At 43.1% G+C, this 25,733-nt stretch overlaps 1 protein-coding gene across 1 annotated transcript; it reads right to left on the bottom strand.

Annotated features, from left to right (window-relative positions):
* Positions 1-25,491, bottom strand: gps2 (G protein pathway suppressor 2). Its single transcript, XM_036580816.1, has 12 exons — positions 25,333-25,491; positions 23,590-23,707; positions 22,443-22,552; positions 22,242-22,354; positions 20,720-20,799; positions 20,434-20,513; positions 12,162-12,336; positions 11,844-11,927; positions 9,520-9,596; positions 9,188-9,283; positions 3,422-3,505; positions 1-2,324 (listed from the first exon to the last, which is right to left on the bottom strand). The coding sequence occupies exons 2-12, from the start codon at positions 23,681-23,683 to the stop codon at positions 2,232-2,234; spliced, it is 1,086 nt and encodes a 361-aa protein (XP_036436709.1). The 5' UTR covers positions 23,684-23,707; positions 25,333-25,491; the 3' UTR covers positions 1-2,231.
* Positions 25,492-25,733: the final 242 nt, after the last annotated feature.

Raw genomic sequence — 25,733 nt, 5'->3', positions numbered from 1 at the left:
TTGATTATTAGCAGTTTGTCTTTTATTGCGCGCCAGAAAACACTAAATAAATACAGTCTCCGTTCCAGGCGTGTGTGTGTGTGTGTGTGTGTGTGTGTGTGTGTGTGTGTGTGTGTGTGTGTGTGTGTTCACGCTCTATTTCAGACGACAGGAGCAAAATCAATGTATAATTTTTCCTCATAATGGTTTATTACCGTTGTGTGAGATCTGATTTTAAGTGCAATTTCATCAAACTGAGTTAAAAATATCACATTTTAATTAAATTAAAATATTGTTTTGTTTTTATTTTTAGGAAAATAACTCTTCCTCCCCGTTTTTCGCGTGGCCATGTGTGTTGGGGAATTTATCAGTATCTACACAAAGTGCCCTGAGAGCTTTACTCCCTATTAAAAATAATAAAGCAGGAAAAGCTCAGACTTCCTGCCTCAGATCACACACAGCCGAGTGTTTACAGCTGTTATGCCTGTCAGTTTAAACTGCCTTTCAGTCTGTACTGTGTGCTCTCTTACTAAGGTTAAGCCTGTGTTTATTGTTATTGTCAGTATTTTTTATTTGGCACGACTGCTGAACATAAGAACATCAAACAGAACTCACTGCACTGATAACAGCTTAAAGGAATATTTCAGTATTTTTTCATCCTGATCTCTATCTGCTGTACCTGTAACGTACAGTTAAATACCACAGACAGTTATTTCCGTACGTTTCCCTGAACTTAGAAAATAACAGAAAACGTATTAGCATAAAACATACTTTCAATGGAAGTCAATGGGCAGTTGCTGAATTCCATCGATAAATGGTTAAATAATATGTGAGGCTGAAAAATTTCAATTCTGTTAGAGTGAACTGGCAAAAGCAGCTCTGATTTCATTCGCTTTCACTAAGATTTCTAGTATCCATGGCGATCAGGAGGCGGAGCCTCTGAAAAATAATGCATCACCACAGAATCCAGTCTCTGGAAAACTAGTCCCACGTCTGAAAGAACCAGTTCTTTGTTTTCCTATTAAATAAATCAATTCTAATTTAAATTATTATTAATTTTAATTAAACTTCATATCAAGTCATTATATAATACCTCCTTTTTTACAAATGCATTTTTAGTGCATCAAAAAATAATTAATTTCAAACACATTTTAATTAATTTCAAAGTGTGACAGTCTGAAAATGTCAGGTGGTGTGATTGTCCAACCACCAACCATATATGCAGATTAAATAAACTATTAAAAAGGATAATTTATATTTAAAAAATTAAATTCGAAATAAAATACTTTGATTTTATGTTTCACACCTTTAAAAGCACAATTAGTCGCAGAGACATGCAGCTTATGAAAAGTTTTGAAAAACTTTCAACTGACAACAAAGGACTTTTATTCTGGCATGACTTTAAGGAAGAGTGGGCCGAGATCATCAGCCTTTTTACAAATACTGTAATTTCTGAATCGTGGTTCAGCTGCTTCAGCTCAGTCAGGAGGTGCGACCCCAGCCAAACTATGAACGTGTTATTATTACATTAATGTTCATCATTTGAAACAAAATTACGTATAACCTTGTGTCCAAGTACAAAGGCTAGTTAGCACCCCTTTAGTAGCTGTAAATAACTTTAAAATACGTAATTCATTTCATTGTGTGGCTGCACCACATGACTTCTTCTCAAAAGACTAATTTTATACTATTATTAAAATAAATATCAAGTAATATCCATATTAAACTGATTCTTTTTAATAAGAAGTTCATAAATTTCATGTTAAAAGTCTTTTTTGGCATGACTGCAGCTTCATTTAGAAATTTCAACTGAATAAATCATGAAAAGGCTCTGTAAAAATACGGCACAAGCTCAGGAACTGCCCACTGTCTTCTGCTATAAGCGAGTTTGATGCTACTATGTTTTCTGATCTTTTTTCGGTTCAGGGAAACGTGTTGAAGTTACTGTCTGAGCTACTCGGCTCTGAGCTACAGGTACAGCAGACGGAGAGCAGGACGAGAAACAGTGAAGTTCTCCTTTGAAGCACCTGCCCACTGACGGTATATAAGAGTGATGACCCTGTGCTAGTGAATATTAGCGGATGCAGAAATGAAGTATGAAGCTAACAGACGTTTGTCCTCATGCTGATTAACTATCATAAACGTTCTCTACGCTAAAGCGTTACTGCGGTACTGTGTGGTTGTGACGTGCTGAAGCTGGAGTGAGTCAAACCCAAATCTAACACCACAATCTCCGCCACCTGGTAGGCCGGCTATTTGCCATGGTGATAGAACCTCTGTCCTGACTGGCTGTGAGAGAGGTAGGCGTGGCGTGGGGGCGGCTGGGCGGAGCTCTGAAACGTGGCCTGATAAAAACAGAGAAACATACACGACACGTCAGATCCGGTTCAGAAACTCTGTAGGCAGGAATAAATGGAGACGCCACTCAAACTGATAAAGTTCTACAGTCTCATATGAACAAACGCTGCATGAGATGTTCTGGGTTCTGCCAGCAATACAGACCTAGAGTTAACACTTCAGATGCAGAACACACAGACATATATACAGTACAGTACTGTGCTTAAGATTCAGACACCACAGCAAAATTATTCTTTACTTCATTATGTAAAATCAGGAGCTGCTGATAGAATCTAATAAATCCAAGTAATGTCCGGAGACGTCCAGGAGAAATCTAGAACCAGACTTTCAAATACTTTTTTCAAAACAAACAAAAAAATTGGTTCTTTTTACTGTATTTACTGGGTTAATTTGCATTTACTCTATTATGTTATATAGTGTTTTTACTGTGTTTATTTGCATTTATTCTAATGTTATACCGCATTTTTACTGTATTTATGTTTATTTGCATATATTATGTTATACAGCGTTTTTATTGTATTGTTTATTTGCATTTATACACAGACATATATACATATATAATTTGTTTATTCGCACTTATTCTAATGTTACACAGCATTTTTTACTGTATTTATGTTTATTTGCACTTATTCTAATGTTGTACAGCATTTTTACTATATTTATGTTTACGTGCATTGATTCTAATGTTATACAGTGTTTTTACTGTATTTAGGTTTACTTGCACATATTGTATGTGTATTTTTGTTTATTTGCATCTAGATTTTAAGTTAACAGTAGTTAAATTAAAGTCAACAGTAGCTAATTATTATTATTTAACAACATCAAATATTTAATAGTGTGCGTGTCAGAAATTGTCGCAACAGCCCGAGTATCATTGTTCTCTACGGCCGGTACCGATACAGTATTTAAGTTCTGGCATCAGCACCGACACTGAGAGGAGAAGATTTTATTACGCCTCGATGTCTGGATCCATAAACTATCAGCACTATAACCTGCACCTTGTCTCGGCATAAACTCAGCCTAAACCCTGTGTAAAGGTGTAGTGTAGGCCGGGCTTTACGGGCTGGTGTCCAGCTGAACTCACCGCGTGTGCTGGCTGTGGGGGGGCCGTGTGTGTGAACGCTCCCGGGGAGGCCGGCCTGGGTGGGTGGGCATATGGCAAGCCAGTCTGGCCAAAAACAAACACAAAGAGAACAAACAAACCCTTAGCATATGGCGAGCGTTAAAGTAAACAGTCAAACAGAAGAGCAGAACGAGACGGAAGCTCCTTCTGGCTTCTGCAGAAATACAACAGCTTTATCAGCTCACAGCATAACTCAACATTAAAGACTGTTTACTGTCACTCAGCGGCACTGCTGGAGTTTTGGATTTGAACTCTAACAAATTCCACAGAACGTACAACATTAATATGGATGATATGATTATTATGGGGCTGGAATGAATGAACAACTGGCTCTAAATGTAGGTATTGTGATATAAACTGAGTCTGTTCTACAGTTTCTCATTAGGCTGAATGAATAACCGACTCTAAATGTAGGTATTGTGATATACACTGGTATAATGGGATTTGTACCAGCTTGTCTAACTCCACAGCAGTAGGTACAGATTTGTTATTTGTTAAGTTGAATCTAAAGAAGCTGCTGGGCTGAAGGAATGGGTGTTCCCATCCTTTCCAGATCTGCCAGACCGCCCAGAGCGCTGGCCAAGAACAATCAACGTAACAGACTGACTCACTGACCAAACGGCTCCCCGCTCCTCTCCCTACACAATGCATTTAAGAGTCCGGATAAACCACACCGGCCTCGACTCAGCCTCCTTCATGTCCTCATACTGTCTGAACACTCCTATCTGCTGGGACTTTCCTCTCACAAACAGCTGAACATAACCACACAAACAGATTCTGTCATTTCCATCCAGGGTGCAAATGTCTGACCTCACTAGGAATGAGTCAGAATTTTGGAACGTTATACGTTCTCATATTTAAGATGAACTGTCTGAACTCTCCACTCCACCAGGGGGCGGTGTAGAGCTGCATCTTATGTTTTGGTCAGAGGTTCTAATCTGTTTAGTCCAATGAAGAAAACAGAGAAAATACCACACACCGTCTATAGACTAATGGTCACCATCTTAAGACTACTGCAGCCGTCTAAAGACTACTGCACACCGTCTAAAGACTACTGCACACCGTCTAAAGACTAATGGACACCGTCTAAAGACTAATGGACACCGTCTATAGGCTACTGCACACCGTCTAAAGACTAATGGACACCGTCTATAGGCTACTGCACACTGTCTAAAGACTAATGGACACCGTCTATAGGCTACTGCAGCCGTCTAAAGGCTACTGCACACCGTCTATAGGCTACTGCAGCCGTCTAAAGGCTACTGCACACCGTCTAAAGACTACTGCACACCGTCTAAAGGCTACTGCAGCCGTCTAAAGACTACTGCACACCGTCTAAAGACTACTGCAGCCGTCTAAAGACTACTGCACACCGTCTAAAGACTACTGCAGCCGTCTAAAGACTACTGCACACCGTCTAAAGACTACTGCACATCGTCTAAAGACTACTGCAGCCGTCTAAAGACTACTGCACATCGTCTAAAGACTACTGCAGCCGTCTAAAGACTACTGCACACCGTCTAAAGACTACTGCACATCGTCTAAAGACTACTGCACACCGTCTAAAGACTACTGCACATCGTCTAAAGACTACTGCACACCGTCTAAAGCCTACTGCACACCGTCTAAAGACTACTGCAGCCGTCTAAAGGCTACTGCACACCGTCTAAAGACTACTGCAGCCGTCTAAAGACTACTGCACACCGTCTAAAGACTACTGCAGCCGTCTAAAGGCTACTGCACACCGTCTAAAGACTACTGCACATCGTCTAAAGACTACTGCAGCCGTCTAAAGACTACTGCACACCGTCTAAAGACTACTGCAGCCGTCTAAAGACTACTGCACACCGTCTAAAGACTACTGCAGCCGTCTAAAGACTACTGCAGCCGTCTAAAGACTACTGCACACCGTCTAAAGACTACTGCACATCGTCTAAAGACTACTGCACACCGTCTAAAGACTACTGCACATCGTCTAAAGACTACTGCAGCCGTCTAAAGACTACTGCACATCGTCTAAAGACTACTGCAGCCGTCTAAAGACTACTGCACACCGTCTAAAGACTACTGCACATCGTCTAAAGACTACTGCACACCGTCTAAAGACTACTGCACATCGTCTAAAGACTACTGCAGCCGTCTAAAGCCTACTGCACACCGTCTAAAGACTACTGCAGCCGTCTAAAGGCTACTGCACACCGTCTAAAGACTACTGCACATCGTCTAAAGACTACTGCACATCGTCTAAAGACTACTGCAGCCGTCTAAAGGCTACTGCACACCGTCTAAAGGCTACTGCACACTGTCTAAAGGCTACTGCACACCGTCTAAAGACTACTGCAGCCGTCTAAAGGCTACTGCACACCGTCTAAAGGCTACTGCAGCCGTCTAAAGGCTATTGCAGCCGTCTAAAGGCTATTGCAGCCGTCTAAAGGCTACTGCACACCGTCTAAAGGCTACTGCAGCCATCTAAAGGCTACTGCAGCCATCTAAAGGCTACTGCACACTGTCTAAAGACTACTGCACACCGTCTGAAGACTACTGCACACCGTCTAAAGACTACTGCACACCGTCTAAAGACTACTGCAGCCGTCTAAAGGCTACTGCACACCGTCTGAAGACTACTGCACACCGTCTAAAGACTAACGGACACTGTCTAAAGACTAATGGACACCATCTAAAGGCTACTGTACACCGTCTAAAGACTAATGGACACCGTCCAAAGGCTACTGCACACCGTCTAAAGACTACTGCAGCCGTCTAAAGGCTACTGCACACTGAAGTCTACTGCACACCGTCTAAAGACTAACGGACACTGCCTAAAGACTAACAGACACCATCTAAAGACTAATGGACACCGTCTATAGGCTACTGCACATCATCTAAAGGCTACTGTATGCAGTCTAAAGACTACCGCACACCATCTAAAGGCTACTGCACAGTCTAAAGACTACTGCACACCATCTAAAGGCTACTGCATGCAGTCTAAAGACTACTACACACCGTCTAAAGACTACTGCAGCCATCTAAAAACTACCGCACGCCGTCTAAAGGCTACTGAACACCGTCCAAAGACTACTGCAGCCATCTAAAAACTACCGCACGCCGTCTAAAGGCTACTGAACACCGTCCAAAGGCTACTGCACACCGTCTAAAGACTACTGCAGCCGTCTAAAGGCTACTGCACACTGAAGTCTACTGCACACCGTCTAAAGACTAACGGACACTGCCTAAAGACTAACAGACACCATCTAAAGACTAATGGACACCGTCTATAGGCTACTGCACATCATCTAAAGGCTACTGTATGCAGTCTAAAGACTACCGCACACCATCTAAAGGCTACTGCACAGTCTAAAGACTACTGCACACCATCTAAAGGCTACTGCATGCAGTCTAAAGACTACTACACACCGTCTAAAGACTACTGCAGCCATCTAAAAACTACCGCACGCCGTCTAAAGGCTACTGAACACCGTCCAAAGACTACTGCAGCCATCTAAAGGATACGGCACGCTGTCTAAAGGCTACCGAACACCGTCTGAAGACTACTGCAGCCATCTAAAGACTACCGCACGCCGTCTAAAGGCTACTGAACACCGTCTAAGGACTACTGCAGCCATTTAAAGGATACGGCACGCTGTCTAAAGGCTACCGAACACCGTCTAAAGTCTACTGCACAACAAACGAAAAGCTCCGCACAGCGCAGCAGACTGTACGAACAGCACAGTTTGTATAAAACATTCAACATCATTTAGTGCAGCAGTTCTCAAATTGAGGGTCACAAAAAAATCTCAAATTGAAATTAGTAATTTTAAATTTGATCAATTTTTTTAATCTAGTTAAGATGTAGCAAGCAGAACTTGTTTAAAATGGTATTTGGAATGTTACAGAACATCGCCACATACAACTGTATGCAAAAGTTTGGGCAGCCTCAGCCAAACGATGTTTGTGTTGACTGTCTAAGTGTAAATAATCCTCTACAGAAAACACCCTTCTGTACATTTAATCCACAATTTCTGTTTATTTGCTGAATTTAACATATTGGAAAAAAATTAAACATGTAAATTAAATGTGCCATGACTTTTGCATGGACCACATTTTATGTTTTATTTTTTCCAGTCTGCACAAAAATATTGTTTTATTCACTTTCCTTTTTTATCTCCACAGAAAGAAGCGTTATATTTCTCTGTAATGCTGATCCAGGTAGATTTGGTGGCGATTTATACATTTATGAATGTTTATGTATCGGCATCAGTGGAAAAATATCAGATATCAGCCCACAGTTACTGTATCTGGGCATGCAGTATTATTATAATGATAAACATTCCAAATAATTTACAGTGTTCATGTTTTGTTTTTGCTTTTTTTGTTACTTTAATTCTTCATAATTATTTTGTTCTTTGAGGGGAAAGTACTTTGAACCTCTTTTTTTATTTCTCACAAGCTGGTACTTTTTGCTTCTAATCTATCTTCAATTTTAAAATGTATAAAATCTGAGTGCTGTCTTTTCCACATTTGCCAGACCACCTAGTGCACCAACCAAAACCAGTGATCGTGTTAAACAGGCTCCCTGACCTGCTGCCCTCTGCTGAAGGACAGAACGCCTACACAGTGGCAACTCTGTTAGTCTGCTGTGGCTACAACAATTATAACACACAAAGTGGGCAAATATTTCAGCATTGACCGCAGCAATAAATGACCTGCTGCTGTAAAGAGGGACCACTGTTCTCTCGCTGTTCACTTAATGACACTGAGCTACTGACACAGATCATATCCAACACTGGTGTTCTCTAACGTTAGCCAGCAAACCATATTACACACTTCAGCAAACACCAGTCACAGTGTGACTAAACAAACCTACGTCCTCCGGTATTAAAGAGCCCATAGCCTACATTTCCTGTGATTTCATTTTTGTGCCTGAGGTTTAATTAGATTATTATTCAGCTTCTCTTTATCCCTTAGAAGTAATGAAGCCATTTATGTCACTGTCCATTTAAGACAGAAAGTCAATGAGCTCTGTTCTGATTGGCTGAATTCAAACAACAGTCCAGGCCAGGCTTAAACACTCAGCATGAGCTTCAGCATGAATGTGTGGGGCTAAACTGCTGTAGGCTGAATGGGTGGGGCTAAACTGCTGTAGCTGAATGGGTGGGGCTAAACTGCTGTAGGCTGAATGGGTGGAGCTAAACTGCTGTAGGCTGAATGGGTGGAGCTAAACTGCTGTAGGCTGAATGGGTGGAGCTAAACTGCTGTAGGCTGAATGGTGGGGCTAAACTGTTGTAGGCTGAATGGGTGGGGCTAAACTGCTGTAGCTGAATGGGTGGGGCTAAACTGCTGTAGGCTGAATGGGTGGAGCTAAACTGCTGTAGGCTGAATGGTGGGGCTAAACTGTTGTAGGCTGAATGGGTGGAGCTAAACTGCTGTAGGCTGAATGGGTGGGGCTAAACTGCTGTAGGCTGAATGGGTGGGGCTAAACTGCTGTAGGCTGAATGGGCAGGGCTAAACAGCTGTAGGCTGAAAGGGTGGGGCTAAACTGCTGTAGGCTGAATGGGCGGGGCTAAACAGCTGTAGGCTGAAAGGGTGGGGCTAATCTGCTGTAGGCTGAATGGGTGGGGCTAAACCGATGTAGGCTGAATGGGTAAAGCTAAACTGCTGTAGGCTGAATGGGCGGGGCTAAACAGCTGTAGGCTGAAAGGGTGGGGCTAAACTGTGGTGCTCTCTCACCTTGGCAGAAGGGATCTGGACAGCGATGGACGGAGTGGGCAGCAAACCGGCCGCACTAGCATGGAGAGCCTGGGGATGCATGGGCCTCAGGGTGCTCTAAATAGACATACATACTGAATGAAAAACCGACTCTAAATGTACGTATTGTGATATAAACTGAGTCTGTTCTACAGTTTCTCATTAGGCTGAATGAATAACCGACTCTAAATGTAGGTATTGTGATATAAACTGAGTCTGTTCTACAGTTTCTCATTAGGCTGAATGAATAACCGACTCTAAATGTAGGTATTGTGATATAAACTCCTCCTGAATAAAGTCCTGATTGAACTCACAGAGTCAGTAAAGCCAGACTGCTGGTTAGCGTGCTCCAACTGCTTCTGCAGAGGAATACCAGCGCTCGGAATAAAACCTACAGAGTGACAATGAGAGAGAGAGAGAGAGAGAGACAGAGAGAGAGAGAGAGAGAGACAGAGAGACAGAGAGAGACAGAGAGAGAGAGAGAGAGAGAGACAGAGAGAGACAGAGAGAGAGACAGAGAGAGAGAGAGAGAGAGAGAGAGAGAGAGAGAGAGAGAGGTACTACAAGTTAATTAAGTTACTTAAAATGTAAAAATAAAACAGAACAGAATACCTGTGTGCGGTGTTGGTGTGTGTGTTACTCAGTGGTCTGCTGGACCCACCACATTATTGGTTTATTAAATCAATACAGCCATAATTCATGTAAAAATGCCAGATGTTTAAAATATCGCACGTATCCAGCATAGGGTTCTCCTTTAGCAGCTGTAGCCAGTCAGCAGCCTGTCCATGTTGTCCACCCTCACACACACACACACACACACACATATATATACAAACACACACACACACACTAACAGCAGGCCATGTAGGAGGAGAACAGAGTGAAGGACACAGCACCTCCACACTTTTACTCCCCGTGGGTTCACCCAACACCACATGCGTAGTATAAATGTGTGGGGGGTGAACAGAGTGAAGACACTGAAAATGGGTTATTTTATATGTTCTCCACTGAAAATGAGCAAAGGACCAGAATCTGAGGCTGAAATAATAATAAATCACATCATTTTCTCTTTTGGTAAACTTTGAAAATTGAGTCCCACAGACCCGAAAACCACACAAGGGTTAAATTAATAAATAACATTAACAGACTGAGAACCTAAGCTTGGCCCTGACCACCAGCTGGTCCTGTTTTAGGGCTATTCATGGACACTTAAGCCACAAACTGACTCAACACAAAGATGCAAAAGCAAATGATGGCGCTCAGCCAACGCACTGCAAACGCTGGGTCCTTCTGTACAAACTCACTGTGCGCTCTTACGTTACTGTGGCAGTTAAAACACTCAGTACTGAAGGGGGCGCTAGAGGACAAACCCGAGAGGATCTTCTGTTATTCCAACAGCCTCAACAGCTAAACATGGACAGTAGAGGAGAGTGAGCTGCTTTAGCTCTTCTGCTGGAACTGAAGGGCCATAAAGGATCATATTTTTATGTTTATGTAAGCCGACTTTGTGTGACACTCAGCAGCTCGTCTGTTATGGCAGCTGGAAAACAAGCTGGCGGTACGAGACCACTTGAACAGACTTGGCTGTCGTTATAGCGCCCCTTGCTGTAACACTCAGAATGCAGCTTGCGCTTGTGCGTTGTGACACCAGAGCCAGGTCTAGCCTCTTCCTGTTTCCCCCATTATATCAAAAACAAGACTGCTAAACAGCAGAGGGCGCCCATGAGCGTGTCCTCAATGAATGAAGGCAAAAGGAGATAAACGGCTAAAAAATGGAAAGTTAAATAGTTTCTAATCACTGAACCAGAACTTTCCTCTAATTTTAGAAAGTAGAAGGATGTATTTCACGACAACACCAAAGAAAACTCACCTGAATGTTTTCTTTTTTTCTACAGCAACTACTGCTGACTGGTTAACATTACTGCTACTGAGTGCTGATTGGTTAGCATTACTGCTACTGAGTGCTGATTGGTTAACATTACTGCTACTGAGTGCTGATTGGTTAACATTACTGCTACTGAGTGCTGATTGGTTAACATTACTGCTACCGAGCGCTGATTGGTTGGTGAGCGGAGCAGCTCATTGGCTGTTTGCGGTCACTGACGTCATGAATGTACATGAGCCGCCATTTAAACTCCTGTAACTCGGGTTTAAAAGCTCTTAATAATATAACAGCAGTGTTAAAGTGTTTTATGCTGTTCAGGAAATGATCGAATTCTTTTACATTACAATGTTTAATCATTTATAAACTATGATTTTGCTCAAATGCTCCATATCAACCCATTCATTTTGGACTCGCTCGGGAGCGCCCTCTAGCGTCTGAGAAACCCAGAAGATATTACAGAGTGGCAATTCTCCTCTCTACAAGTTCTCTGGTGGCATATTTTTGAACGCAACTATGTACGAAACCCCGTCTGCGAAGCTCGAAGCGTTTGCATCCTTGTGTGAAGTATGTTTCAGGACTTACAGAGGAGGTGGTTCCAAAAGTTAATGAAAATGATTTAAAAACATAAAAAGAGTAGCGCATCGTCACTGCTGGGACAAAATACACGTTTTTGTCCAACAGCAACTACATGATGAGTGATACTGTACATCACATTTACGTTTATAGTACTATACACTTCTATACACCCCCCACCTGGCTGAGAGGTGAAGTGGCTGTGTACGGTGTAGCCCTGTTGCTGATGGGGCAGGTACTGCATAGCCGGGAATGCTGACGCACCTGCAACAACACAAGCACAGCTTTCTCATTTAAACACAGTCATTCAAACAAATGAAATGTGCAGATCATAAATGTTAATGCTAATTGTGGACGAAAGCAAGTAATGACTGTTTCGCGCTTTGGTGAACTTTTCTTCCCACTGAGCTTTACTCCTGACCGATTTACATTAGGAAATGTGTATAATAATCATTGATAAATCGGTATTAAATAATATTTAGTATCGTACAGCCAGACCTCTGATCTGTTGACTGCTGGCGTAGCTGACCGGCACAGGCTGGCTGGGGGTGAAGGGGGAGGCGTGTTGTTGCTGGGTGACCCCGTAAGGCCCATGACCCGGCTGAGCTCCGGAAAACTGCCCGTGATCCGCTCCAGGAGCGCTGAACCCTTGCTGGGACTGATAATGACGACCCTACAGAGAGAAACAGAGTCACATAAACAGAAGTCAGCCTAATCAGTAATACTCCACGGTCCAATCCCATTTCACCCCTCGCCCCCACCACTTAGCCCTAGTCCTCTGTTTTGTGCAGTCATGTCTAGGAGGAGGGTGTCCCTATTTTTTGAGACAGAGCTGTTCACGCCAGAAGCAAAATATTTCCACAATGGTTTCGTTTTCGCAACTCGCAAGTGAAAAGTGTCGCAGGACGTGTTAGCCAACGCTGAGATCTGTTAGCTGATGTAACAGAATAAAAGTTGACATTCTCCTCCAAGCAAGCTGCACTCCTGTTATGCTGTGTTAGCGGCAGTTTGAGAAGATGTGGTGGAGCTTCACTTGTTTCAGAAGAAGCATGTGCTGGCCTTCACCTTCTCAGCTTTGTAGCATAGGACACCTAGTTAACGGAGGAACTGGTCGCAACGAAAATGAAGAGGAACTAGAAAAAATGCAAAAATAAATAAATAAATAACCTTAAAAAGTGTGTGGCTCAGCTTCAGTCCTGATTCTCTGGACCAGATCAGGACAACTCTAGGAGAAACACTAAAATGAGCAGGACAGGAACTGAATCAGGGCTTGGAACCACTGTGTAACTTGGAAGTCCATTACAAATTTTAGTTTAACCTCTTTGGATCAGAGACAAAGTCAAACTTATGAAGCCTCAAACTAGTGCTGCAGGCGAGACCATTAGAGGCGAATGAGAGCACAAACAGTGTTAAAGGCAGCAAATGAAATTAATAAATAAAAAATAAAACATGGCAAAACAGTTGAAGACTTAAACTATACACTTTCTTTTAGTTATGAACATGTAAAGTCCAATAATTCAGAATCTACTCCTGGCCCTGACCACCAGCTGGTCCTGTAAGGCTGTGGCAAAGTCTTCAAGAACACTAACGGTCAATTTACGGGCAGTTTTCTCATCTTTTCCTGACTATGAGGAAACCTCAGGCACGCCTGTTAAGTCTCCCGCTGGTCTGGGGTCAGTTTTCGCTCCACATTTTCTTTGTGCGTGCAGCTTTAAGGCCGTTGGCTCTGACCCCAGATCAGTCTAGCTGCTGTGGGTGAAACTACTGAGTCATCATCCAGAGTCATCCGGAGAACAGCGCCAAATTTCCACACACCCACAAATCTGACCAACCACGCGCTGCATCCGCTCTTCAGGAGCACTCTGATTGGCTGGCTGAGACAAACGAATACTCGAGAGCCAAGAGAGCTTTATTCCACTCCGGCCTGCCAAATTTAGAAGCGCTGCACTTTGACATACTTGGCAGAGATGCAAATGGAGAAAAATCCAGATGGAGAAACCTGTAAAAGTAATCAAGTATATATTTTTATATAATAATAAGATTTCCTTCATTACAGGAGGAGACTTAAGCATCTTAACAGGTGCGTGTTAAGAGGTGTGGCCAGTTTCAGCTCTTCAGCTCTAAGTGTTCTCAGGGCGATGACTCAGCAGTTTCTCTGCACGTAAAACAAACTCAAACTCCTCTAAATCGGCCTCGAACTCCAGAGGTGGTCCAAGTACGGTTTGTTTCTGGTTTGTTTTGTGGTCTGATTGATTTGTTCATTGTGAAACCAAACTATCCTTGAAATAAACCCGCAGTCAACCATAATCGACACTCTTCAAGGGTTCTCTGTTAAAGAAAATATAGAACCATGAACAGGCAAAGAAGTCACCCTTCAGATTGATGGAGAATGTGTTATAGATGGTTTTTATATAAAGCTTTTTAAAAAGGGTTCTATATATCATCAAAAGGGTGCTTCTATGATTACGAGGTCAAGCTTGTTACCATACAAGAACCCTTTTTGGCGCTATATAGAACGATGAACATTCAAAGAACCCTTTGCATGATTAAATAGTTCTTTGCATAGTGAAATGGTTCTTCAGATTGATGGAGAATGTGCTAAAGATGGTTCTATATAGCACCAAAAAGGCTTCTTCTATTGTTACCAGATTGATGTCGTAATAATAGAAGCACGGTTTTCATGATATTTAGGACCCTTTTCAAAAAAGATCTACGTAAAACCAAGTACAACACCATCTCCATTAATCTAAAGAACAATTTCATGATGCAAAGAACCCTTTAAACACGCAAATTGTTCTTTGAGTGTTCATGGTTCTTTACAGAACCACTGTCTTTACTAAAGGACTGTTAAAGAACCATCTTGTTGAAGAGTGTACCGTAACTGCAATCTGTCCCACAGGTGACAGTAATAGTGGGCCAAACGTAAATTAATTAATTTAGGTTTTTTTCTTTATTTCTTCATTCAGTCGTGTCCTCTTCCCCCCGTTAGGTAGGTCTCCCACTATCACACGATGCTACCAAGCTGGGAGGGTGATTCTAACACGTTCTTCATCGAGACACGAGAAGATCCGCCACATCTTTTCAAACTAAATCAACGTCACTGGAGCTCAACACGCTTGGAGGAGAACACTAACTGCCTATTCTGCTAGTGATCTCTGAGTGAAGGGAGCTGAGCGAGGACCATCCACCTCCTCCAGAGTGGAGCTTGAAATATCTGTCTAAACTCGACTGCTCACATTGTTCATTTTCCAAATATGTGTCCGTCTCCGGTCGGCTGCAAATGTGGACTTCTCAAAGTCCGTCTCTCAGAATTTACCATCATTTCACAGCTTTGGTTTCACGCCTTTCTTTATTCTGCACTACTTTCACCACCTTAAAACAGCTTCCTGGAGGCTCCCGAGTGGCGCAACCGTCTAAGCGTTGGCCCTATCATCAGGAGATCGCGAGTTCGATCCCTGGTGATGCTACAGCCGTCTGTAGCCGGGAGTCCGAGAGAGCACAATTGGCCTCGCTCTCTCTGGGTGGGTAGGATGGCCCCTCCTTCTCCCCCCATCACTCAGCGCGATGCTAGTCAGCGCAGGCGTCTGTTAGCTGACGTAACAGATCTGGCGGTTGGCGCTTTCCTCCGAGCGCGTTCGGCTGTCCAGTGACGTTGCGTGAGCGGCAGTTCGAAAAGAAGCGGTGGTTGGTTTCACAGGTCTCGGAGGAAGCCTGTGTTAGCCTTCACCCTCCTAGCGTTGATAGCGTCGTGTGATTGGGGGAGTCCTAACTAGCGGGTGGAATTGGAGACGACTAAATTGGGGAGAAAAAAAAAAAAAAACAGCTTCCGATCTGCACGAGAACCCAAACTTTGACAAAATGGAGAACCCAATTTTTGGCAAATGGAGGATTAAACTTACTATTTAGCACAAGAAAAAGTGAGGGAGAGTGAATCTTCACCGTCAAAAGGAAAACATGAAGAAGAAAACTAAATCGGGACAGACGACGACAGAAAACCTGATGGCCACCGTAGGTTCTGCTACACGCTTGGAAAGGGAGGGGTGAGGGAGGGGGATTCAGCTGGGTGCAATCTGCAACCTCACCGCTAGATGACGCTAAATCTTACACGCTGCACCTTTAAAAACTTACCCGACTCGTCTGGACCTGTACAGGACCTGTACACACTGTAAAACACAATAATTGCGATAACCTCATTTTCTTTTAATATTTTTCCTTCAATATTTTTTAATTACTAATACAAATGAAGTAACACACACTATTTCTTGTATAATCCTCAGTTACTGAGGTAAATCTAGTTGAGTCAAATTAGATAAATCCTACAGATGGAAAAGTCTTGTACCCAAAAAGCTTTTCAGCATTCTTATCGTTTTTGTTATCCATCCATCCATCCATCATCTAAACCGCTTATCCTTCTGGGTCGCGGTGGGGTGCTGGAGCCTATCCCAGCTGTCATTGGGCTGAAGGCAGGATACACCCTGGACAGGTCGCCAGTCCATCGCAGGGCGTTTTTGTTAGTTACTGTTAATTCTCGTTTTTCTAATTTATAAGTATAATTCTCTTTGCAAAATGTTTTTTTATGTGAGAGCGAATAATTCTTAACCTAAATAATTTAAGAGTACGCAGGGCTTGAAAAAGTAGAGCACTGCCAACTAATTTAAGTTTACAGTGCAGGTCGCCACCACGTCAGGAAGGATAAACTGGAGATGAGCATAAACATGTCCTAATCTCAAGTCACAGCGTCCATCTCAAGGAACGTCACAGGCTTCACAGAGACACCGTAAAACTATTATCCCTAAGTGTTAATATATTCCTAAATATATTGTGAAATATATATATTGTGAAATATATTCCTAAACAAGATATTCTGTATTACGAAAACTCAAATTTGACTGAGGGAGATAATCTACATGCTTTCACAATGAAAGGTGATCTTTGTCTTGCAAGCCAGACGTCCAGCATCACCAGAGAGTCCGGTAGGTTTTGTCACCCAACGTGGCCAACATGGAGGAAGAGACCACCAACAGGTGCGTTTTCACATTTGGCCACATTCCAGCACTCTCAAAGCAATGGCATTTTTGAGCATGTGAAAATGACTCAAACTCCTCTAGAGAGACCCGACGCTCCAGATGTGGTCTAAACTGGTTCATTTTGTGGTCTGACTGATTTGTAGATTGAGAAAACAAGCAGTCTCTGAAATAAACCTCCAGCGAGAGACTATCCTCGTCCGTCAAGCCAGATGTCCGGCAAGCCAGATGTCCGGCAAGCCAGATGTCGGGCTATCATTAGACAGTCCGGTAGGTTTCTTCACTCAACATGGACAAGAACCGCCTACTTTGATAGAAATAGATCATGTGACTGACAAGCAAAGTGACCATCCTCAGATGGTCTATATTTACATTTGTGGCATCTAGCAGCTCCTATCCAGAGTGATGTAGATGAACGCAGCACGCTATATGAATCATTGTTTTGCATTATGTGCTACAACAAAAACACACCCGGAGGAAACAGCTCAGTGGGAAATGCTGTGCTGGCTATCTGAATGAGTTTAAAAGATGGGATATCATAAACTTCACACTTCTGTCTGGTCAGCAGCTATACTTGGCTCCAGGATGAAGGTTCCTCTTGAACGTTTGAATGGCTCCTCTTGCATGCAGTGCTCTACTTAATAATAATAATAATAATAATAATAATAATAATAATATTTTCATTTATAAAGCACTTTCATAACGGTGGCAGCTCAGAGTGCTTTACAGACAGGTGATAAAGCTTAACAGTAATAGAAGAAACTATGAGTTTTAAAATCATATAAGACAATAACAAAGCTAAAAAAATAAATACCAAAGAGACAGTTTTAATTAAATGCTTAAAATTAAAGAGGTTCATTTTCAGCTGTTTCTTAAAACTGAGCTTGACTGTCTAAAACGTTTTCTGTGTTTTACTGAAGGAGTTCAGAAGGTCAGAATCTGCAGATCTAAGATCATAAACAGACACACATTCAGGAGCTTTAAGGGCATTTAGAGCTTTAAAAACCAGCAGCAGAGCTTTAAAGTCTGTAACGGGGTGATATGAGCTCTCTGTGTTGGTGCTGTGAGGATCCGTGCTGCTGAGTTCTGTACGGGTTCTAGAGGATGGACTGTTTTCTCCAGTTAGAAGATCATTACAGTGATCAACTCTGCTGAACACGTTTCTCTGCGTTGCTCTGAGAGAGAAAAGGCTGAACTTTAGTGATTTTCTCACATGATAAAAAGCTGATTTAGTGACTGTGTTTACATGCAGATTAAACAGAGCTCAGAGTCTCAGATCACACCCAGGTTTCTACTGCAGGTTTAGAACCAAGGATCAGTATTTCAGTTTTTTCGTGATTTAGTTGTAGAATTTTTTTTAAATATGTGACACACAGCAAGTTAGTCTACAGAGTCTTGATCATCAGAAGGAATGAAAATCTATAACTGTGTGTCGTCAGCACAGCTATGAAAATTCATATGTTTCCTAACTACATCACCTAGAGGTAACAGTATAAAGAGAAAAGCAATGGCCCTAAAACTGAACCCTGTGGGACTCCACAGGAAATGTTAAATTTCAGCTTTTAGCATCGGAATCATCAGTCTGAGCTGATTTTATACAGCCTATGTTGGGTAACCAAACACAGTGACTTATGGGTGAAGCAAAGCTACCCATCACATGAATATTTAGCTGAAGAAAAAAGAAAGCAAACGATATACGGAGACTCATATTTAAATGATTATGTGATGGAATGTATGAAATCGCCTTGAGAGCTGGATGTGGCACGTAGGCCGGTAGAGACCTTTGTGTTGAAGTACTGGGAATTTCAGTTCATCAGCACAGCGTTAAGCTTAAAAGATCAAACTTCTTCCAAGTTTTGCATCTTGTCCTCATTACGAGTGCATGTGAAGTCCCAGCTGGTCTGGGGTCAGTTTTTGCTCCATGTTTCCTTTGTACATGTTGTATTAAGGCCGTTGGCTCTGACCCGGTGGGTGAAACCACTGAGTCATCATCCAGAGTCATCCGGAGAACAGCGCCAAATTTCCACACACCCACAAATCTGACCAACCACACGCTGCATCTGCTCCTCCAGAGCGCCCCGATTGGCTGGCTGAAACAAACGAATACTCGAGAGCCAAGAAAGCTTTATTCCACTCCGGCCTGCCAAATTTAGCAGCGCTGCACTTTGACATTTTTGGAAAATGTGTGTCACTGAAACCGGAGATAGAGAGAATATAGATGGAGAAAGAAACAGGCTAAAGAAATAACCAACACACCTCGTTTCATTAAATGAACTTAAGCAGCTTAACAGGTGTGTTTTAGGGTGTTTTCACATTTAGCCACTTTAAGTGCTCTCAGAGCGATGACTCAAGTTTCTTTGTGCACAAGTGAACATTAAACAAACTCACACTGCTCTAAATCGACCCCAAACTCCAGAGGTGGTGTAACTGCGGTTCATTTGTGGTTTCTTTTTGGGATTCTTAGAAAACAAACAGTCCCTAAAATAACCCTGAAGTCATACATAACCCAGCGAGCAACTCCACACAGCGCGTCCCACAGGAGATAATACTAGTGGGCCAAATTTAACTGTAAAATGACTCAGTATATCCTTTGATCTAACACAAAGTTGTTGTTTTAAGACATACCTTTTGATCTTACACACAGCCTTTGAGCTAACATATATGCTTTGATGTAACACAAAGCTTTTGATCAAAGATATATTCTCTGATGTAACACAGCCTTTTAGTGAACATATATCTTTTAATGTAACACAGAGCCTTTGAAGAAACACACAGCATTTGATTTAGCACACAGTCTTTGATCTGGTAAATGCCTCTTGATCTAACATCTCTGTCAAAATGAGTGTCCTGTAGCTCATAGGTCAAAACCTAAACTACATCCAAAACCACTTACTACTGTACCGCACATTCTATGCTAATGGATGGACATCTATTGGTGGTTGTCATGTGCCCGCCCAGATGACGGCAGCGAGAGCCGGCAGGAAGGTGGGAGCCACACTACGAACGAGGATGAACCCCGACGAGGTCCTGCAGTGAGGCCACATTAATTCGCCTCACGTTCGACCCGGGCGGACGAGCTGCGGTTCGGTGGCAGTGACAAGGATGCGGAGCAACGAGCTCTCGTTCCCTCTCGGCTCAGGTGCTCACTTTTAAAAACAGCAGAGAGGAAACAGAGAAAGAGGGAATGAGAGCTCGTTGCTCCACCTCCTCGTCACCGCCCCCGCTCCGCAGCTCGTCCGCCCAGATTGAACGTGAGGCAAATTAAAGTGGCCTCACTGCGGGACTGGAGGTGGCGCCCAGGAGGCAGGGCTCGGGACTCGCGCACTGTCCCCCACTCACTCGCTGTGTTTCTCTTCCAGCCGTCCTCGTCAGGGTTCGTCCTCACTGGAAGTGCGGGCCCCGCCTTCCTGCCAGCTCTTGCGGCCGTCATCGGGGCCCGGGGGACGGGTGCATGGCAGTGGTGTACTATGTTTGAAATACTATTTGGTGTGGAGCTATGCTCTCAGTTTTGGACGCAGTTGAAGATTTTTCATTTTTTTACGTAAATATAACATTTAAAAAAACAGTTACAGACATTCTAAACCACTCTGCTTAAAGTCGATCATTATTGTTGTTGTTGTTTATTTCAGTTTTTGATCCAGTTAATTTATTTCAGCTTTAGAAAGTAAGTTTTTTTTAAACAGGAGTCTCTTTAATTGAGGTTTATTATCTGCTGGTATGAGAAAACACAGAGAGATCGTACTCACAGAAATGACCGGAGGCTGGAACAGCTGTTTATTACGCTCTCCTAACAGAGCCGCCGGACGGCCGTGACTTACTGGACTCGCTGAGAGAGAGAAGAGAGACAGACAGGCAAACAGAATTATTCATTTATTCAGTATCTGCTATGAATTATTCCGTATCTACTATAGATTATTCAGTATCTACTATAGATTATTCAGTATCTACTACAGATTATTCAGTATCTACCATGAATTATTTAGTATTTACTATGAATTATTCAGTGTCCACTCTGAATTATCCAGTTCTTACCCTGCATGCTCAGGAGGTGCTGGCCCGAGTGGATGGCCATGTTGGGCTGATAGGCAGCTGAGGGCAGAGTCGTCATGTCGCTGTGAGAACACAAACATAATAAATATCAACTTCTGCTTAGCAAAACAGCACCAGAGCTGTTTAGACTAGTGCGGCTCTGAGTGGATGATACGATATTAAGATATTAGCTGTGCTGCTGACCGATCTTCTGCTGAGCTCTGTTCTCTCCTCCTGTCTGTTCACTGCAGTTTTTACTGTCGCTGTATTTTAGACACTGTCCTCAACCTGTCCTTACGGAAATTCCTGACCAAGTCGCAGAACCGTTCCTCAAAAAAAAATGTTCCACCATTTTTAAAGTTTCTCCTTCGCCATGTCCACAGACCCACGGCTGTGGTCGTGTCTTGCTTGAACTATCGGCTACGCTGCCCCGGCGATTTCCGACAGTACCGCTCTGTTTATCTGTATCCATAAGCTTTCAGAGAACCTGCACAAATGAACGCAGAGATCCGAACAGCCTTAAGAGTCATTTATGCTCAACGCTGCGCACTGCGTAAAGCTACAGACAAGCAGCTTTAAGCTTTGAGCAAGATCAGCTGTTTGAGTCCCCACAGCGCCCACTAATGGATTTATAGGTTGACTACTGTGGGCAGCCAAACAGCTGAGCCTTAGTTAAAACTTACCTGCTACCTGCCTGTAGCTGTACACAGTGCACATGTTCACTCATAGGCCTGATCCACACATACTGCGTCTGTGCAGCGAGAGCGACACGGAAAGTCTTGCTTTTCATTTCGCTGCCCGTGTTAACTAGTCAGCACTTTCACACAGTCCCAGACGCCACAGTGAAGCGGTGCAGTGTTTAGAGAATAGATCTGGCGCCGAAAATACGCTGAAATAAGCCACGAAAATCAATGAAAATTAAGCTTAAAACGCTATCTTTTTATTTTATTTAATTCATGATGAAATACCAGTTAAACATTTTAATGCATGCTGTAAACACATTTTTCTCGGTTGGTCTACCAGGCTTGATCCTTTTGCCTAATCAGAAGTCAGAATGCTGTTGAGGATAAACAAACATAACGTGCACTTTCATAAATGATATTTTTATTGAGCAGAGTGACTGATGTGACCTTTTATCCGTCTGTATAACTTTCTCGCTGCTCTGCTCTGCAGCTCAAACACTGTATGTATGAAAGGCCAGTGCGTTTGAGCTACAGCTTTTTTGAGGAGAGGATGTGTGACCTGGTCAGAAATTTAAAACATCTATGATGTCACGTCGCATAGGGACAAACTGTTGATACAGAACAGCTGGTAGGCTTATTATCACAACCTCCCCCACCGTCGCCATGTTTGTTGTTAGAAGCTTTTGACTCTGGACTGCCCTCTAGTGGATGTACCGCTTAACATCCATGCCAACGTACAGGACGCACTGAAGTATGTGGGCAGTGATGGCGTATGTATTTTCGTACATAAATTGAGCTACATGAGTCTGCTGCCTGTGTATTCAGGCGTTTCATTTTCTCACCTCTGTTCTTTCCTCCTGCGCTTCTCCTCCTCATGCAGAACCTTCTTCAGCTGCAGGAAGAGCTGGTGCTTTTCCTCCTGAAGACCCTGCAGCTTCTCCCCCATCTTCATTATCTGAGAAGTACAAGAGGAACTGTAGTGTACTTCAGTAATAAATGCAGAGTTTGGAAAAATTCTACTGCAGTGCAGGAGAAACACTGACCTGCTCCTTGGTCTCCTCTAAAGACATCCTCTCCTCCATCTCTTTCTTTCTCTTCCTCTCCTCCTCCTCCTTCATCTTCTGCTCCATCATTTTATCCACCTCCTCCTCTTCTGTAAGACAGAACACAGAACACTGTCTGTAAACACCTGCTCTGATCATTAACAGGTGCACTAATTTTTGACTTGCTTAAGTAAATGATCTCACTGCACACTAACATTAGAAGAAATACACAGAAACAAACATGATTCAGAAATCAGCCTGAGCTGAAACACTCCTTATAACTTCAGTGTGAAGGGGTGAGGAAGAATGGGCAGAAACTGCTGTAGGGTGAATGGGTGGGGCTAAACTGCTGTAGCTGAATGGGCGGGGCCAAACTGCTGTAGGCTGAATGGGTGGGGCTAAACTGCTGTAGCTAAATGGGCGGGGCCAAACTGCTATACGCTGAATGGGCGGAGCTAAACTGCTGTAGCTGAATGGGTGGGGCTAAACTGCTGTAGCTGAATGGTGGAGCTAAACTGCTGTAGCTGAATGGGCGGAGCTAAACTGCTGTAGGCTGAATGGGCGGAGCTAAACTGCTGTAGCTGAACGGTGGAGCTAAACTGCTGTAGGCTGAATGGGCGGGGCCAAACTGCTATACGCTGAATGGGCGGAGCTAAACTGCTGTAGGCTGAATGGTGGGGCTAAACTGCTGTAGCTGAATGGGTGGGGCTAAACTGCTGTAGCTGAATGGTGGAGCTAAACTGCTGTAGCTGAATGGTGGAGCTAAACTGCTGTAGCTGAATGGGCGGAGCTAAACTGCTGTAGGCTGAATGGGCGGAGCTAAACTGCTGTAGCTGAATGGTGGAGCTAAACTGCTGTAGGCTGAATGGGCGGGGCCAAACTGCTATACGCTGAATGGGCGGAGCTAAACTGCTGTAGGCTGAATGGGCGGGGCCAAACTGCTATACGCTGAATGGGCGGAGCTAAACTGCTGTAGCTGAATGGTGGGTCTAAACTGCTGTAGGCTGAATGGGCGGGGCCAAACTGCTATACGCTGAATGGGCGGAGCTAAACTGCTGTAGCTGAATGGTGGGGCCAAACTGCTGTAGCTGAATGGTGGGGCCAAACTGCTGTAGCTGAATGGGCGGAGCTACACTGCTGTGCTCACCCTGCCTCTTCCTCTCTCTCTCCCTCATGATGTGTTTGTGTAAAGCTCGCGCCATCGCGTTCGACAGCTTCGGCCTCTCCAGCAGCGCGGGCATGATGGCAGGGACTGGAGGGGCCAGCTGGGGCCAAAAACAACAACAAAACAACAGGTTAAACAGAATAATAACAAATCTACAGATTAATGAGAAAAAACAACAACAAATCAGGTTAAAGTCGGAGAGACAAAATTACACGATCTAGTATTTCCAACTCTAGTGCTGCAGCCCACTTACACACCAATAATAATAACAATAATAATACTAATAATAATAATAATAATTGTATGTTTGTTGTTGCAGCACCTTTCTCACACTTTACAATTACAATAAGGCATTGAAAAAGTCAGCAGGATTTAAAATATGATTTATCATAATACAAACAAACAGGCAAATAACCACTGCAGATTCATCTAAAGGCTCAATTTAATGGACTTCTATGTTTTAAATGGAGTAACTGACTAACTGAGTTACACTGACAGCCATAATCGTACACATGTAGCACCCTCACTGTAACCTGGCGTTCTGTGCATTTTATCATGCATATTAGTAACTGATCAGGTTCTTCTGGAGCAGAACAAAATGCGCAATTGGAGATGCTGCACTGATAATAGAGAACGTTCTAATAAACAAGATAAACAGATCAGACAGTTTATTATACAATAAACAAGCAAAGCTACAAACGTTACTGTAAAACCAATAAGAAGACATTCAGAGACTACTCCAGCCCAAAGTAAAGGAACCACAGGAACCCTGATCTGCTCTGACAAGTCAGCTAGAACCTTTCACAGCATATACAGAACAGCTCAAGTAAAGCTAGAACATTTCAAAGCATGCACAGAACGGTTACAGCAAGGCTAGAAACTTTTATAGCATGCTTAGACAAAGCTAGAACCTTTCGAAGCATGCACAGAATGATTAAAGCTCAGCTAGAACCTTCTATAGCATGCACAGAACAGTTAAAACAAAGCCAAAACCTGTCACAGCACGCACAGAACCTTTAAAGCAAAGCTAGAGTATCTTACAGTATGCCTAAACAAAGCTAGAACCTTCCACAGCATGCAGAACCGTTAACGCAAAGCTAGAACCTTCCACAGCAGGCAGAACCATTAAAGCAAAGCTAGAACCTTCTACAGCATACACGGAACGGTTGAAGTCAAGCTAGAACCTGTCATAGCACGCGAAGAACAGTTAAACAAAGCTATAATATCTTAAAGTTAGCATCCCTAAAAAGCTAGTTAGAACCTTCCATAGCATACAGAACCGTTAAGGCAAAGCTAGAAACTTCTGTAACATACACAGAACGATTAATGTAAAGCTAGAGCCCTTCACAGCATACAGAACGGCTAAAGCAAAGCTAGAACCTTCCACAGCACACACGACAGCCGAACAGAGTGACTGTGCGGCGTTATTAATGTTTAATAAGCGCGCTGTCTGAGCTCCGCGTCTCTATAAAGCGAGTATAAACTGATATAAACGGTCTGAGCGGTTTGGGTCTCAGACTCTGATCTGACCACTTCTAAACACGCCGTCCGCCCAGCGGGGCTCTCCTGCCCGAACCCCGCAGGCCTGCGCGGGTAAACGGAGGACTTTATTTAAACTTATTTAGAGTTTAATTCACATTAAAACCAGGCCGAGCGGCTCCGTTAGCCGCTAGCATGCTAAGCTAACTCCCCTCAGCAGAGCCAGTCAGCGGCGCTCGGACGCACTTTTATCCGTTTGGTGGCTCTGGTGCGGCTGAAGGTCAGTAAATCTCTCTGGTCGCCGTTTTTGGGCCTTTAAAAGGTTTTTCAGCTCCACAAACTCAACATTTAAAAACGGAGACAGGCCAAAAACGCAGCTGAGACGCACTTCCGGTCAGGGGGGCGTGTCCGCGGCGCCTGCGCGGAAACACTTCGTAATTTTACACTATTTTATTATCAATTATTGTTTTTATTTATTTATTTATTTATTTGCTTGGGTCCTTACTGTACATACATTGCCTGTTTATTATTATTTATTTTAATTATGCATTTATTATTGTTTATTATATATTTATTATTCTTGTCGTTACTTATTGCTTATTTTTATTTATTTTTACTTTCATATCAAATAAGACCATAATTAAAAC

The sequence above is a fragment of the Colossoma macropomum genome, unplaced genomic scaffold, assembly GCF_904425465.1.
Source record: "Colossoma macropomum unplaced genomic scaffold, Colossoma_macropomum, whole genome shotgun sequence".
Lineage (NCBI taxonomy): Eukaryota > Metazoa > Chordata > Actinopteri > Characiformes > Serrasalmidae > Colossoma > Colossoma macropomum.
Note: the sequence above shows the minus strand (reverse complement) of the source record. Positions and strands in the feature narration are given on the sequence as shown.

What these genes read in the sequence shown, in the direction of transcription:
- gps2 (XM_036580816.1), bottom strand. Translation starts at nt 23,683, where the DNA reads ATGCCCGCGCTGCTGGAGAGGCCGAAGCTGTCGAACGCGATGGCGCGA. An exon ending in GAGAGAGAGGAAGAGGCAGG is followed by an intron (nt 22,553 to 23,589) that starts GTGAGCACAGCA and finishes TCTGTCTTACAG; the next exon opens with AAGAGGAGGAGGTGGATAAA. An exon ending in CCACTTCACCTCTCAGCCAG is followed by an intron (nt 9,597 to 11,843) that starts GTGGGGGGTGTA and finishes GTCACTCTGTAG; the next exon opens with GTTTTATTCCGAGCGCTGGT.